The sequence below is a fragment of the Barbus barbus genome (genome assembly GCF_936440315.1).
Source record: "Barbus barbus genome assembly, chromosome: 16".
Taxonomy (NCBI): Eukaryota; Metazoa; Chordata; class Actinopteri; order Cypriniformes; family Cyprinidae; genus Barbus; species Barbus barbus.
The window spans coordinates 31,688,656-31,706,155 of NC_136744.1; the positions used below are offsets into that span (position 1 = coordinate 31,688,656).

At 40.5% G+C, this 17,500-nt stretch overlaps 1 protein-coding gene across 1 annotated transcript in view; it reads left to right on the plus strand.

The window, feature by feature from the left end:
• The window catches only part of LOC306882558 (kelch domain-containing protein 3-like), a 41,150-nt gene that overhangs the window by 1,946 nt on the left and 21,704 nt on the right, over nucleotides 1-17,500 (plus strand). The window contains exons 2-8 of the mRNA XM_079437283.1: nucleotides 4,494-4,707; nucleotides 6,349-6,525; nucleotides 11,960-12,075; nucleotides 12,156-12,227; nucleotides 13,568-13,781; nucleotides 14,529-14,615; nucleotides 14,792-14,900. Coding sequence (XP_079293409.1) covers nucleotides 4,554-4,707; nucleotides 6,349-6,525; nucleotides 11,960-12,075; nucleotides 12,156-12,227; nucleotides 13,568-13,781; nucleotides 14,529-14,615; nucleotides 14,792-14,900 — 929 coding nt within the window. The 5' untranslated portion in view covers nucleotides 4,494-4,553. The remainder of the gene's footprint in view (nucleotides 1-4,493; nucleotides 4,708-6,348; nucleotides 6,526-11,959; nucleotides 12,076-12,155; nucleotides 12,228-13,567; nucleotides 13,782-14,528; nucleotides 14,616-14,791; nucleotides 14,901-17,500) is intronic.

The following is a 17,500-nucleotide window of genomic DNA, read 5'->3' on the forward strand; positions in this document are numbered from 1 at the left end:
TTCTGTCATCTGTCTGTCGATTCTGTCAGACAGATGATTCTCTCTGTTTTATTTTTATAGCATCATTTACTCAAAAGTTGTTTTAAACCGGAATGAGTTTCTTTCTTCTGCTGAACATAAATGCTATTTTGAAGAAGGTGGAAAACCAATCAGTTGCTGGTCCTCAGTGACTTCCACAGGATTTTTCTTTCCTGCTATCAAAGTCAATGTTTGTTACCCTCATTCTTCAAAATATCTTCTTTTGGGTTCAGCACAAGAAATTAATAGAGGTTTGGGACAACATGTGAGTGAGTAAATAATGACAGGAATTAAATTTTAGGGTGAACTATCCCTTTAATGACAGTCGACAGCATGTTTAGTGTCCTGTCCCTTTAAGAGCTGCACGCATCTAATATACAGACACGCATCCGTTTCTCTCTTAACTATTTACTTTAATTTTAGAGATAACCAACTGAGTCTGTATGTAAACCTTGTGTGTTTTGACAGTATTAGCACAAGATAAGTTAGTTGAGTAATCAGGTGCTGTTAGACAGGCCTTTTAGTGCACTTCGGGTGTACAGGCTCAGAAAACGCACACATCAGACCAGCACGTGAATGAAAAGCTTAACCCGCAAGGCTTTAAAACACACGCAAATAATGTACTTTTGTGAATAAGTGCAGTGTCCTGTGAGAGTAACTCTACCGCTGAGCTAACACTGATGTGAATGTATGTGGTGTTGTACAGTATATAGAGACTGATAGAATGTGCGCTGCAGCACAATACTACCATATTTCTTCAAAAGCAGATCATGGAGACATTTTTATTGTCCACAATCAAAAATCGTCATATCGCACACCCCCAGATTGAGCTGAAAAGATATTAAAGTCAAGTCACATTTATTTCTATTATGCTTTCTACAGTGCAGTTTGTTTTAAAGCAGCTTTACAGAAATAAACAGGAAAATAACAGTTTGAATGTAGAAATATTCATCAATTATGGAACAATTTCAGTTTCAGCTGTAAAGCAGCTCTATAGGAGACAATAGAGGCATTTCAGATCAATTTAAGTTTAAGTTTTGTTCTCATCTGATGGTACCAGTGCATATTACTGGTACCATCATATATCCATATTACTGTATATTGAGTGTCTTTTAATCTCCATGACAAAGACAAGATGAGTGACATGTAACTACTGATCTGTCTGTGTCAGTAGTTCTCTGATTGGTTGTTCTCTCTCTGTGTGTCAGCAGTTCTCTCTGATTGGTCGTTCTCTCTCTGTGTGTCAGTAGTTCTCTCTGATTGGTTGTTCTCTCTGTGTGTCAGTAGTTCTCTCTGATTGGTCGTTCTCTCTCTGTGTGTCAGTAGTTCTCTCTGATTGGTCGTTCTCTCTCTGTGTGTCAGTAGTTCTCTCTGATTGGTTGTTCTCTCTGTGTGTCAGTAGTTCTCTCTGATTGGTCGTTCTCTCTCTGTGTGTCAGTAGTTCTCTCTGATTGGTTGTTCTCTCTGTGTGTCAGTAGTTCTCTCTGATTGGTTGTTCTCTCTCTGTGTGTCAGTAGTTCTCTCTGATTGGTCGTTCTCTCTTTGTGTGTCAGTAGTTCTCTGATTGGTCGTTCTCTCTCTGTGTGTCAGTAGTTCTCTGATTGGTTGTTCTCTCTGTGTGTCAGTAGTTCTCTCTGATTGGTTGTTCTCTCTGTGTGTCAGTAGTTCTCTCTGATTGGTCGTTCTCTCTCTGTGTGTCAGTAGTTCTCTCTGATTGGTCGTTCTCTCTCTGTGTGTCAGTAGTTCTCTGATTGGTCGTTCTCTCTCTGTGTGTCAGTAGTTCTCTGATTGGTTGTTCTCTCTCTATGTCAGTAGTTCTCTATGATTGGTCGTTTTCTCTGTCTGTGTCAGTAGTTCTCTCTGATTGGTCGTTCTCTCTCTGTGTGTCAGTAGTTCTCTGATTGGTTGTTCTCTCTGTGTGTGTCAGTAGTTCTCTGATTGGTCGTTCTCTCTCTGTGTGTCAGTAGTTCTCTGATTGGTTGTTCTCTCTCTGTGTCAGTAGTTCTCTATGATTGGTCGTTTTCTCTGTCTGTGTCAGTAGTTCTCTCTGATTGGTCGTTCTCTCTCTGTGTGTCAGTAGTTCTCTGATTGGTTGTTCTCTCTGTGTGTGTCAGTAGTTCTCTGATTGGTCGTTCTCTCTCTGTGTGTCAGTAGTTCTCTCTGATTGGTTGTTCTCTCTCTGTGTGTCAGTAGTTCTCTGATTGGTTGTTCTCTCTCTGTGTGTCAGTAGTTCTCTGATTGATTGGTCGTTCTCTCTCTTTGTGTCAGTAGTTCTCTGATTGGTCGTTCTCTCTCTGTGTGTCAGTAGTTCTCTGATTGGTCGTTCTCTCTCTGTGTGTCAGTAGTTCTCTGATTGGTCGTTCTCTCTCTGTGTGTCAGTAGTTCTCTGATTGGTCGTTCTCTCTCTGTGTGTCAGTAGTTCTCTGATTGGTCGTTCTCTCTCTGTGTGTCAGTAGTTCTCTGATTGGTCGTTCTCTCTCTGTGTGTCAGTAGTTCTCTGATTGGTCGTTCTCTCTCTGTGTGTCAGTAGTTCTCTGATTGGTCGTTCTCTCTCTGTGTGTCAGTAGTTCTCTGATTGGTCGTTCTCTCTCTGTGTGTCAGTAGTTCTCTGATTGGTCGTTCTCTCTCTGTCTGTGTCAGTAGTTCTCTGATTGGTCGTTCTCTCTCTGTGTGTCAGTAGTTCTCTGATTGGTCGTTCTCTCTCTGTGTGTCAGTAGTTCTCTCTGATTGGTCGTTCTCTCTCTGTGTGTCAGTAGTTCTCTCTGATTGGTCGTTCTCTCTCTGTGTGTCAGTAGTTCTCTCTGATTGGTCGTTCTCTCTTTGTGTGTCAGCAGTTCTCTCTGATTGGTCGTTCTCTCTCTGTGTGTCAGTAGTTCTCTGATTGGTCGTTCTCTCTCTGTGTGTCAGCAGTTCTCTCTGATTGGTCATTCTCTCTCTGTGTGTCAGCAGTTCTCTCTGATTGGTCGTTCTCTCTCTGTGTGTCAGTAGTTCTCTCTGATTGGTCGTTCTCTCTCTGTGTGTCAGCAGTTCTCTCTGATTGGTCGTTCTCTCTCTGTGTGTCAGTAGTTCTCTCTGATTGGTCGTTCTCTCTCTGTGTGTCAGTAGTTCTCTCTGATTGGTCGTTCTCTCTCTGTGTGTCAGTAGTTCTCTCTGATTGGTCGTTCTCTCTCTGTGTGTCAGTAGTTCTCTGATTGGTCGTTCTCTCTCTGTGTGTCAGTAGTTCTCTCTGATTGGTTGTTCTCTCTCTGTGTGCCAGTAGTTCTCTGATTGGTCGTTCTCTCTCTGTGTGTCAGTAGTTCTCTCTGATTGGTCGTTCTCTCTCTGTGTGTCAGTAGTTCTCTGATTGGTCGTTCTCTCTCTGTGTGTCAGTAGTTCTCTGATTGGTCGTTCTCTCTCTGTGTGTCAGTAGTTCTCTCTGATTGGTCGTTCTCTCTCTGTGTGTCAGTAGTTCTCTCTGATTGGTCGTTCTCTCTCTGTGTGTCAGTAGTTCTCTGATTGGTCGTTCTCTCTCTGTGTGTCAGTAGTTCTCTGATTGGTCGTTCTCTCTCTGTGTGTCAGTAGTTCTCTGATTGGTTGTTCTCTCTCTGTGTCAGTAGTTCTCTGATTGGTCGTTCTCTCTCTCTGTGTCAGTAGTTCTCTCTGATTGGTTGTTCTCTCTCTGTGTCAGTAGTTCTCTCTGATTGGTTGTTCTCTCTCTGTGTCAGTAGTTCTCTCTGATTGGTTGTTCTCTCTCTGTGTGTCATTAGTTCAATTTCAACTCAATTCATATTTCTTTATTGGCATGACATACTTAGGTACATATTGCCAAAGCATTGTACATAGCAGAATAAAAACAAAACAAAAAACATATAATATACATCTATAAATAAACAAAACAAAACAAAATACATGTAAAATACGTCCGTATATATATTTACGGATGAAATGGATATAAAATAGAAACTCAAATTTAGTTGAGATAAACATTATTGGTACTACTAATGCAGATGTGTTCACTCTTTACTTCTTAGTTTGTGGCATTTATAAATATGTTGTGCTACCAAAGAGGAAGCAGGTCCTTCAGCGAGTAATATTCTTAATTTGTCGTTTTCATGAAGTGACTGAAACTCAGGAATAATCTGCTGTATTTGACTGTACAGTGCGTCTCTTAAGGACGTGTATTTGTCACAGTGGAGGAGAAAGTGTTCCTCCGTCTCAACTGATCCAGATCTACATTCCTTACAGATTCGCTCTTCTTTAGGTAACCACGTCTTTTTATGTGGTCCTCTTTCTATGGCCAGCTGGTGGTCACTCAGTCTGTACTTCGTCAGTAAATGTCTGTGAGTTATATTCCTGACTGAGATCAGATAATCAGCCAGACTGTACTCTCTGTTGAGTTTCAGATAGCATTGGAGACTCAACAGAGAGTACAATCTGGCTGTTCTCTCTGTGTGTGTCAGTATTTGTCTGTGACGGCTGCTCCTGTTCCTCCTCAGCTGTGATGTCTGCGCAGGCGTGATGGTTTAGTGCAGCGGTCAGCCGTGGCCGAGCGTGGGATGTTACGCTGGACGGTGCACCTGGAGGGCGGCCCGCGGAGGGTCAATCACGCGGCGGTGGCGGTCGGACACAAGGTCTACTCGTTCGGAGGATACTGCTCTGGAGAAGACTACGAGACCTTGAGACAGATCGACGTGCACGTCTTCAACACGGGTTAGTTTGGTTAACCGCCCTCAACCAGCTGCTGCAAACCTGCATGTAAATGCTCAGATTCAAACCAGCTCCAATTCAGATGAAAATCATCTGCTTTATGGAAGACAAACACACAGGCCAGAATAATACACTGATGACGAATGACAGAAAACAATACCAGCTGTTTCTAATGTCAGTTTTCTGGATTATATTAGGTTAAATGTGCCATAAGTAGGCATGTGACGGTATCAACTTTTCATGTTGAGATTAATTGCGAATGCTTTTATCACGGTATACGGTATTATCATGATATTGAAATGTAGTTGCAAAAAAGTGGTCATAATATAGTATAACAGGATTTTTAAATATAATTATTTCTCCGTTTACAATATAACAACAATCAACACTATAAAAAAATAAGTCTACATTACATAGCATCAGAATATACAAATATGAAAACATGCATCATCAAATCCAATTTCTATTAACAAATTAAAACAGAAATTCAATTCAATTCAAGTTTATTTGTATAGCGCTTTTTATGATACAAATCGTTGCAAAGCAGCTCTACAGGAATTTAAGTTTCCACAATATATTTATATATTGCAGAACCTTAATATGTTTGACTTATGGCAAAATTTGGTAATTCTGAAAAGAACTCAAATGATAGCACATGAATGGTCAGTGTGATAACAATGGATATTAAGTTATATAAGCACGAGTCAAAGGGTTCATACCAGGTCCAAAATAATATTCCTGAGCTGTCTCCGAAATGGCCCCCCTATACCCTCATTCACTATTCCCTACATTAGTCCACTCATATAGTTCACTTGAAGGAGTGAATGAAAACGAGTGAGTGAATTCGGACACTGAGTGCACCTGAAGCACTGCCGCTTTTGAATAGTTTGCTTCCTGTTAAATAATAATTTGATACGGGCAGCTCCAATAGTAAGATTGAAGGATTTATCTAGAACTCAGTCACGGAAATTATGTATAAACCCTAATAGTCAATTTACAATTAATTTGTACCTGTGTTGTATTACGCCGTGGACGAGCGCTTCTAATATGAATGGATGGATGATTCAGCTGTGGGCGCCATCTTCTGGTGAGACGCGGGAATTCATTCGGCGCGCGACTCTCTCAGTGCATTCTGGGGATTCTCTAGCCGTTGAGTGTACATCTCTTGTACACTCGTTTTTGCGGTGCATTGTGGGATTGAATGAGTGCACTCGAGAACATCCACTATGGTTTCGAACACCACTTAAAATGGCTGTCCCCTCAAATAGTGCACTATCTGAGGGTATAGGGGGCGATTTCGGATAAAGCCAAGGTCTCTAAGAAGATGTGGGTTCTGTTTTTTAAACTGTATGTTAAATATTCCATATCCAGTGTGTCGTTTATGATATTTTTATATAATTCAAATGTTGGAGGGTGTTCCTTTTTCCAGTTTAATAGAATACATTTTTTAGATATGTAAGAGATCAGACCTACCCTTTTGATTATGTTGATATATCACATTACTGAAAACCGGCACATGTCTAGCCATAATCTTCCCAGGCAATGCATGAACTAAACAAAAGTGTAACTTGAATGTGAGTCATGAGTGGGTTTGGATGAAAGCATGAATGTAAAGGTAAGTGAATATGTGTGTGGTTCTCTCAGTGTCTCTGCGCTGGACGAAGCTGCCGCCGGTGCGGACCGGAGGAAGGGAACATGCTCGGGAAGTGCCCTACATGCGCTACGGTCACACGGCGGTGCTGGTGGACGAGACCATATACATCTGGGGCGGCCGGAACGACACAGAGGGCGCGTGCAACGTGCTGTACGCCTTCGACGTCTGTAGGTGTCCGGTGTGCTTACACTGATGTGTGCTGGAAATCCTTTACCTAACCCGGCCAAACATGGCCAGCCTTTTAAAAGTACTTGTGAATCCCTTATTATGATGTATTATTACAAAATCTTACAAATAGTCTTTTTATCAACTTCACAAGCAATATTTTGCAGGCTAGTCATTTTTGAGTTTAATGAGGTGGGCAGCTTGTCATGTCCAGGTTGCTGAATTATGGATGTGCACCGCTGGCCAGAATGATCAAACACTAGTATCTCCAGCAGCTAAAAATGGTGTCAAGTCAGTTATTTCTATTGTCTGCTGTAGTGTGTCAGAAGGAAATATCAGTGTTGGCCATTAATAGTAATAATCCAGTGAGATGTTTGAGATCTGATCTGATCATCATCAGTCTGTCTGGAATGACATGAAGAAACAGAACAAACTGAGACTAAATCCAGAAGAACTGTGTCTCCAAGACGCTTCAAGAAACCTCCTGTAAAGCTACAGTGCTGTTAAAAGATTTAGGCACTTGTGTAAAAATGCTGTAAAATGAGGATGCTGTCAAAAATAATGTTCAAGTTTATTTGTATAGCGCTTTTTACGATACAAATCATTGCAAAGCAGCTCTACAGGAAATTCAGTTTCCACAATATATTTATATATCGCAGAACCTTAATATATTTATGCAAAATGTGGTAATTGTGTATGTTGTCTGAGCGTTGGCATCCTCTGAGGTCCTCTGAGGGGTTGGCATCATCTTTTCTCAGGTGTTCGGTCATCTCAGATCATTTAAGGGTTGGATCCAGACTGAAGCTTCTGTCATTCCTAGTTACCACGGGATGTTAATCAACAGAGAAACAAATAGAGACATAATTAGCGTAGCTGCTGTTCCATCTCAGCAGAAATGATTTGTTCAGCCCAAGCTAAAGAATAATAATAATGTACATTTGATCAGATATAACTGCAGTACAAGATTATAAGATGCATTATGTGAATGCTTGGCTCAAGAGATGTGTCTTTAATCTAGATTTAAACAGAGAGAGTGTGTCTGAACCCCGAACGTTATCAGGAAGGCTATTCCAGAGTTTGGGAGCCAAATGTGAAAAAGCTCTACCTCCTTTAGTGGACTTTGCTATCCTAGGTACTACCTAAAGTCCAGAGTTTTGCGACCTTAGGGAGCGGGTTGGATTGTAGCGTGGTAGAAGACAAGTTAGGTACGCAGGAGCTAAACCATTTAGGGCCTTATAGGCAAGTAATAATAATTTGTAAATGATACGGAACTGAATAGGTAGCCAGTGCAGAGACTGTAAAATTGGGGTAATATGATCATATTTTCTTGAACTGGTAAGAACTCTAGCCGCTGCATTTTGGACTATCTGTAGCTTGTTTATTGAAGATGCAGGACAACCAGCTAACAGTGCATTACAATAGTCCAGTCTAGAGGTCACGAATGCATGAACTAGCTTTTCTGCATCAGAAACAGGGAGCATGCTTCGAAGCTTGGCAATGTTTCTAAGATGGAAGAATGCTGTTTTTGTAACATGGGAAATATGATTTTCAAAGGACAGGTTGCTGTCTAATATAACACCCAGATTTCTGACTTTAGAGGACGTGACAGTGCATCCGTCTAGTTGCAAATTGTAATCCAAGAGATTCTGTGTACTGTTTTTTGGTCCAATAAGTAATATCTCTGTCTTATCTGAATTTAATAGGAGGAAATTATTGATCATCCAATCTTTTATATTTTTAACACAATCTATTAGCTTAGATAGTTTAGAAGTTTCATCTGGTCTTGTTGAGATATATAGTTGAGTATCATCAGCATAACAATGAAAACTAATCCCGTATTTTCTAATAATATTACCAAGAGGCAAAATGTATATTGAAAATAGCAGAGGACCTAGGACAGATCCTTGTGGTACTCCATACTTTACTGGTGATAATTGTGATGACTCTCCTTTTAAATGAACAAAGTGGTAGCGATCGGACAGGTAGGATCTAAACCATCTTAAAGCCTGCCCTTGAATACCAGTATAGTTTTGTAATCGATCTATGAGTATATCATGGTCTATAGTGTCGAACGCAGCACTAAGATCAAGTAATACTAGCAATGAGATGCAGCCTTGGTCTGAAGGAAGAAGCAAGTCATTTGTAATTTTAACAAGTGCTGTTTCTGTGCTATGGTGAGGCCTGAAACCTGACTCAAATTCTTCATAGAGATCATTTTTTTGCAAGAAGGAGCACAATTGAGTAGACACCACTTTTTCTAAAATTTTAGACATAAACGGAAGATTTGAAATGGGTCTGTAATTTGCCAGTTCATTAGAATCTAGTTGTGGTTTCTTAATAAGAGGCTTAATAACCGCCAGCTTGAATGGTTTTGGGACGTGACCTAAAGATAACGATGAGTTAATAATATTGAGAAGCGGTTTTTCTGCTACGGGTAACAACTCTTTCAGTAGTTTAGTGGGTACAGGATCTAATAAACACGTTGTTGGTTTAGATGCACTGATAAGTTTATTTAGCTCTTCCTGTCCTATAGTTGTAAAGCACTGCAGTTTTTCTTTGGGTGTGATGAATGAAGCTGAAATACTAGACGCAGTAGAATCTACATTTGTTATTGTATTTCTGATGTTATCTATTTTATCAGTAAAGAAATTCATAAAGTCATTACTATTAAACTGTGAGGGAATATTTAGATCGGGTGGTGTCTGTTTATTTGTTAATCTAGCCACTGAGCTAAATAAGAGCCTTGGATTGTTTTGGTTATTATCTATGAGTTTGTGGATATGCTCTGCCCTGCAGCTTTTAGAGCCTGTCTATAGCTGGACATACTGTTTTTCCACGCAATTCTAAAAACTTCCAAGTTAGTTTTTCTCCATTTGCGCTCAAGAATACGAGTTTCTTTCTTGAGAGAATGGGTATAACTGTTGTACCATGGCGCAGTACGTTTTTCTCTAACCTTTTTCAATTTGAGGGGGGCAACAGCTTCTAATGTATTAGAGAAGATAGTGCCCATGTTGCTAGTTATTTCGTCTAGTTCATGTGTATTTATGAGTACACAGAGCAGTTGAGATAAATCAGGCAGGTTATTTGTGAATCTGTCTTTGGTGGCTGGAACAATAGTTCTGCCCGGACGATAACGCGGAGCCATATAACTAATATCAGTAATAGGCAGCATGCACGATACAAGGAAATGATCAGTAACATCATCACTTTGAGGTACGATATCTATATCAGTAAGATCAAGTCCATGCGATATAATTAAATCTAGCGTATGATTAAAACGATGAGTGGGCCCGGTGACGTTTTGCTTGACTCCAAGAGAGTTTATTAGGTCAGTAAACACAAGTCCTAACGCATCATTTGTATTATCAACGTGAATGTTACAATCTCCGACAATTAGCAGTTTATCAACATTAACTAATAGATCTGAGAGGAAATCTGCAAATTCTTTTAGGAAATCTGTATATGGCCCTGGCGGTCTATACACAGTAGCCAGAGCAAGAGACAGGAGAGATTTCTTCTGCATATCTAACAGTGTAACATTAAGCAGAAGTATTTCGAATGAGTTAAACCTCCTGTATCCTGTTTTCTGAGTAACATTGAGAATATCACTATATATCAAAAATAATGTCATAAATAGATTTTCTTGATCAATTAACTTCTAGTAACTAAACTAAATCAACATTTGTAGTGAGCATGCTTTGTGTTTAAAGCAGCTTTTGTCCTCGGTGCTCTTGAGCAGAGTTTCTCAGGAGCTTTGCAGGAGGTTTCTTGAAGCAGCCACAGTTCTTCTGGATTTAGTCTCAGTTTGTTCTGTTTCTTCATGTCATTCCAGACAGACTGATGATGATCAGGTCAGATCTCAAACATCTCACTGGATTATTACATTGTCTTGAGAAAGCCAATTTACTGAAATGCTGTTTAAACTTCTTCTTTAACTTTAAGCTTTAACTCTACAGACTCCAAACTCAGCCCAGATCTCCAGACTGATCTGACCGAGTGTGCTATATCTTTTCTAACTGATCAGATTTACGGTTTTCATAAAAATTAAGATTCAATATCATAAAAATCCCATAGATTCACATTGACGGAATGTTCAGATGAGCCAAGACTATTCAAACTCCAGCTGTCACAACTCCCAGAATCCCTTGAGGCTCAGTCAGACTTTCCTTCTATGTACTATTTCTAACCCATTCAAACACATCTATCTATCTGTCTATCTGTCTGTCTGTCTGTCTGTCTGTCTGTCTGTCTGTCTGTCTGTCTGTCTATCTATCTATCTCTATTTAGCATTTACATTTATTCATTTAGCTGATGCTTTTATCCAAATCGACTTACAATTGCTATATATGTCAGAGGTCGCACGCCTCTGGAGCAACTAGGGGTTAAGTGTCTTGCTCAGGGACACATTGGTGTCTCACAGTGGATTCGAACCCGGGTCTCTCACACCAAAGGCATGTGTCTTATCCACTGAGCCATCACCACCCCACCATCTATCTATCTATCTATCTATCTATCTATCTATCTATCTATCTATCTATCTATCTATCTATCTATCTATCTATCTATCTATCTATCTATCTATCTATCTATCTATCTATCTATCTATCTATCTATCTATCTATCTATCTATCTATCTCTCTATCTATCTATCTATCTTTTTGTTGCATATATCCTTTTTATGAATAATTCAGGTCACTAAAGCTGTGCTCATGAACTGAACCGTTTTCAGTTTATTTGTCTCACCGCAAACATGATTTTGATCTCGTTTTCTCTTGATCATCACAGTTTCGCTAATATCATTTGACACTTTCTCTGGTCATCTGCAAACTTTTTTAATCAGCCAAACATCATCCACTAATCACTGACATCTGTGATGATGAAGAGAAATCCTCCTCTTCCTCCTCCAGGACAGATTTACAGTGACAGACACAGAGCTAATGTACTTAAGATCAAAGCATCTGCTTAGAAATGACTTTATTCTGCTACAAACCATGAAAGACAGAAGAACCTTCCTTGATCCAAACCTTGTGTGTCTGTTGTCTGTGTGTGTGTGTGTGTGTGTGTGTGTATCTGTGTGTGTGTGTCTGTGTGCGTGTGTGTGTCTGTGTCTGTGTGCGTGTGTCTGTGTGTGTCTGTGTGCGTGTGTGTCTGTGTGCGTGTGTCTGTGTGTATCTGTGTGTGTGTGTGTGTGTGTGTGTCTGTCTGTGTGTGTGTGTCTGTGTGTATCTGTGTGTGTGTGTCTGTGTGTGTGTCTGTGTGTGTGTGCGTGTGTGTGTCTGTCTGTGTGTGTGTCTGTGTGTGTGTGCGTGTGTGTGTCTGTGTCTGTGTGCGTGTGCGTGTGTCTGTGTGCGTGTGTCTGTGTGTGTCTGTGTGCGTGTGCGTGTGTGTGCGTGTGTCTGTGTGTGTGTGTGTGTGTGTGTGTGTGTGTGTCCTCAGGTCAGCACCGATGGTTCACCCCCAAGATCTCCGGGTCGGTCCCGGGCGCCAGAGACGGACACTCGGCCTGTGTTCTGGGAAAGGCCATGTACATCTTCGGCGGATACGAGCAGCTGGTGCGTAACTGCAGAGACTGACTGATTATAATCAGCTAACGAGCATGTGATGAAGCGTCTGACCGTGTTTGTGTTCTCAGGCTGACTGCTTCTCCAATGAGATTCACAAGCTGGACACCAGCAGCATGTGCTGGTCACTAGTGAGCGCCCGGGTGAGTGTGAATCCCTCAGAAACCTCACTAGAGTCTCTTATCAAACAAGTGTGCTCGTGCATCATGACATCATCGCTGTGCTGTAGCAGAGCATCATGGGATTTAAGGTCTGCCCTCCAATACTTCTCTACTGTAGTATAGCAGGTGAAGAACAGTATGTGAACAGAGTAGTGTGTCTCTATATGTGACGTACCAACAGAGCTGAGATGTTTTTTTAGATCTTAAGTCTCTTTTATTTGTCCTTCTGTCTTGTTGGAGAGAGGAAGTTTAAAACTAATTTTCCAGTGATTTTTTTCTTCTGTTTTTGCTTCTTTGCATAAAGAAAACGATATATACAGTATATACATAAATGATAGAAATATAATTGCTCTTGTTATTCCGTAGTTTTATTAATTAAGTTTAGTTGGTATTCTGTCCTAAATGCGTGTTCCATCTACGCAACACTAACAGATAGCTAACAGTCAGAATTCAGATAAGAGGCAGACGCAGGAGTAAAGTTGAACGTTTTACTGTTAGGCTCTTTCCTCTTCCGTTTCTTATTCTTTTATTTTTTGTAAAAAGGCAAAGCCTTTCCAAGGCACACAACGCAAAGGAAACAGAGTAAAGAACTTCTTGGACAACCGCATGGAGAGAATCTGGAACACTGCCATTATTTTCTAGTTAACCTCTAACCCAAGAGTCACATGGTCTAAATCAACCACAAAGAAAATAGCTCACAATTATCAATGTTCTTTGTTGTTACACCAAACTGCCACAAGATGGTGCTAAAAAATAACAAACCAATGCATGACATGACAGAGAGTCTTTCGAGAGTGTGTGTGCGAGGATGTAGATGGAAGTTACATTGAAATTAATTTTTATTCACTAAAATGCAAAAACATCTTAAAAGTGTATTTTTGGCAGCTGCAGCAGAGCTGTTTTCTCCTTTGTGTTTTAGTGAACAAATATACATTCAAATTTCATTCACTTCCATTCACATGCTTGGATGAAAAGACTCCTAACCTTCACTGCTGATCAAGCACTACTTGCAGTTTTAGCTCAGATGAGGGATATTAGATGATCATATAATTCACCGTTTAAGAACGGATCTGTGTAGTCAGCTGACTGTGTATTGAGACGCAGCCGGTGTTTGTGGTCTTCTGTCACTAGATGGCATCATAGAGCTTCATCAGGCCTTGATCTGTGTGTCTAATAGAGCAGAATGGTATCGACTGTATTTCTCACTCACTGTCAGTGTAGTATCAACAGACAGCTGTGTGTGTGTGTGTGTGTGTGTGTGTTCGTTCACTGCCACATCTGGTGTGTTGTCTGTCTCTGAGGCGTGTGTTTGGTCTCCTCAGGGCACGCCGGCTCGATGGAGAGACTTCCACTCTGCGACCATCATCGGCACAAAGATGTTTGTGTTTGGAGGAAGAGCGGATCGATTCGGCCCGTTCCACTCCAACAACGAGATCTACTGCAATAAAATCAAGATCTTCGACACGGAGACCAACTGCTGGCTAAACACACCGACTGTACAGCTGCTGCCCGAGGGACGCCGGAGCCATTCTGCCTGTGAGACACACACACACACACACACACACACACACACACACACTCACTCACTCACTCACACACACACACACACACACACACACACACACACACACACACACTCACACTCTCACACGCGCACACTCTCACACACACTCACACACACACACACACACACACACACACAGATATGCACACTCACACACACACACACACACACACACACACACACACACACACACACACACACACACACAGATACGTGCACACAATCACACACAGATATGCACACTCACACTCTCACACGCACACTCACACACACACACACACACACTCTCTCACACACACAGATATGCACACTCACACACACACGCACACTCACACACACACACACACACACACACTCTCTCACACACACATATATGCACACTCACACACACACACGCACACACACACAGATACGTGCACACAATCACACACAGATATGCACACTCACACTCTCACACGCACACTCACTCACACACACACACTCTCTCACGCGCACACTCTCCCACACACTCACACACACACACTCTCTCACACACACAGATATGCACACTCACACACACACGCACACTCACACACACACACACTCTCTCACACACACAGATATGCACACTCACACACACACACACACACAGATACGCACACACACACACACACACACACGAGGTGAAACTGAGGATATGTGTTGTTTAGTCTCAGTTTTTCTTTGTTTTCCTCTGAAAGTTGCCTATAATGGAGAATTGTACATATTCGGTGGTTATAATGCCCGTCTGGATCGACACTTCAACGACCTCTGGAAGTTCAATCCAGGTGATTCTTCTCATTCTTAGCTGTTCATTACACGTATGTTTGTCCGTCTCATTTTAGTTAATGATAGTAATGTCATTTATGTTGTTTGACATGATCTGTTTGAGTTCAGTTTCAGCTGATGCTGTTGATCTTCAGCTCTGATGTCTGTGTTCACACACATCTGTTCTTGTGTTCAGAGGCGTTCTCCTGGAAGAAGGTGGAGCCCAAGGGCAAAGGCCCGTGTCCCAGACGCAGACAGTGCTGCTGTATGGTGGGAGATCGCATCATCCTCTTCGGAGGAACCAGGTGAGCTTCTGCTGTGTGCTTACTGGCCTCTGAAACTCTGCTTCTGTCAAAGTGCTGCTCATTTTTCCCATTTTGGCATAGCTTCTTTATATCTATCTATCTATCTATCTATCTATCTATCTATCTATCTATCTATCTATCATTTTATCTATCTACCATTCTATCTATCTTTTTTTTTTTCATTTTACACTATTGACACACTATTTCCTTTTCTTTTTTTTTTTTTGGATATTGTGCAGTTGCTTTGACACAATTTACATTTAGAATGATCGTCAAGTCAAGTCACCTTTATTTATTTTTATTTAAATTTATCATTTTTATTAAAATGATAGATATAATGATAGATATAAGGATATAATGAAGCTATGCTTCAAAATTGGAAAAGTGAGCAGGATATTTGTTAATTTCCTCCGTAATGATCTCTATACAGTTATAGAGTAAACATGCACACAGGCTTCATCGAATACTCCTTGCATCTGTTGATTTCATCTTATGTGGATTATTTGTTTTTATTTAGTGCAAATCTTTAGTTTCATCAGCTCTCATATGTAATAAACAACATGATATGCGGCCGGCTGTTGTTAACTAGCTATTAATCAAAACATAAAACATTATTTATCCTGTTTGTATCTGCGAGGTGTCCGTTACACATCTTCTCTGTGTGTTAACGTCAGTATTTATGACTGTCGAATGTCTGACCCCCCCCCCAAAAAAAAACCATATGATTCAATTATCAGTCGACTATCAGCAAGATTTGAGTACTCTGATTCGACTGTGAAAATCCTAGTCGGGACACCCCTAATTGAGGTGTATTGACCAGTCAGGGACTCGTCTGCAGACAAGCCTGCGGCTCAGCGGTCAGACTCAAACCCCTGGAGTCCTGAAGTGCATCCTGAAGGAGCTTTATATTGAGGAAGCAGTGGATTCCCTGCGGCCCCCAGACTCCGGGTCTCCCTGATGATATCCCGCTAGCGGTGTAATGAGCTGGCTAACAGAGCTTTATCAGACGCACTCTTATCCTGGGTCCTGCGGTGAAGCTCAGATTATCCATCAGTCTGCTCCACAGCGGCAGATAGCATCGGACGCTTGTCGTTAGACGGCCGCTCAGCCGGCTCAGTGCACGGCATTGTGGGAACTCGAGGAGGTTTGAGCAGCTGAACATCAGGCTTCAGACGTCAAGCAGCAGGCGTCCAGCCCTTAAGTGTATTTATACAGCGCTTTTCACAATACACATAGTTTTCAAAGCAGAGCATCATGATGTTCATGCTTATAACATCTTATTATCTTCATGCCTCATAGTTGCATTTATCAGATTAGATTAGGTCCATTTTGCGAGAGTATAAACAATCAAGCTGTTGAGATTTGCTATATAGTATTTATCAGTTTACGTGAGTGTATAAAGGACATAATTTCATGTGACCCTGGACCACAAAACCAGTCATAAGGGTACATTTTCCAAAATTGAGATTAACGTTTCATACATCATCTGAAAGCTGAATAAATAATCTTTCCATTGATGTATGGTTTGTTATGATAGCACAATATTTGTCTGAGATACAACTATTTGAAAATCTGGAATCTGAGGGAGCAAAAAAATCTAAATATTGAGAAAATCTCCTTTAAAGTTGTTCAAATGAAGTTCTTAGCAATGCATATTACTAATCAAAAATGAAGTTTTGATATATTTACGGTAGGAAATTCACTAAATATCTTCATGGAACATGATCTTTACTTAATATCATAATGATTTTTGGCATAAAAGAGAAATGTATAATTTTGATTGTTGGCTATTGCTACAAATATAGCTGTGCTACTGATGAATGATTTTGTGCTGCATGGTCATAAATACAACTTTAAATAAAAAGCTGAGTGGTAATATAGTATGATTTTGCATCAAAATTGCAACAAAAAAGTTTCTGTTTTTATCTGAGGAGAGTATTTGAATCAGTTATGTGAAGTGATTTAGTAAGGTTTGCACTGGTCAGTTTACTGGTATTTTCACTTACACTTAAAAGTCAGGTCAAGTCTGCTTTATTGTCAATTCTTCCACATGTACGGCGCATACATACAGAGAACTGAAACTGCGTTACTCTCAGACCCTTGGTGCATACAGTTAACATTAAACACTGACAGTAGACGTTCAAATACAGATAAATACAGTTTAAACATATGTACATACAACTATACAGATATACAGATGAGGACATTGTAGAAAAATAAAGAAAGAGATAAAGTGGCATAAGGCACATGGCAGAATAGATAGAGTGCAAACCAGTTAAATAAAACTAAACTGTGCAGTTATATGTGTATATGTATAGAGTGTATATATATATGTATAGTGCAAGACAGCTGCCAGTAGTTGTAGATTTGCACTGCTTCGTAGATTTTTGGAAATGATCAGCATCAGTAGATCAGCATAACTTCACAATCCCATCGGTGCTTTTATGACATTGTGCTCTCTCTGTAATTTACCTGTTTAGTAAATCTGGCCCTTAATCTTTTATGCATTTAAATTCAGTATCTGAGGCTGTGGAACAGCAGAATCTGTGTTTAACGGAGACAGAGCTCAGGGGCCCTGAGTTTGTTTGAAGTGAAGTGAA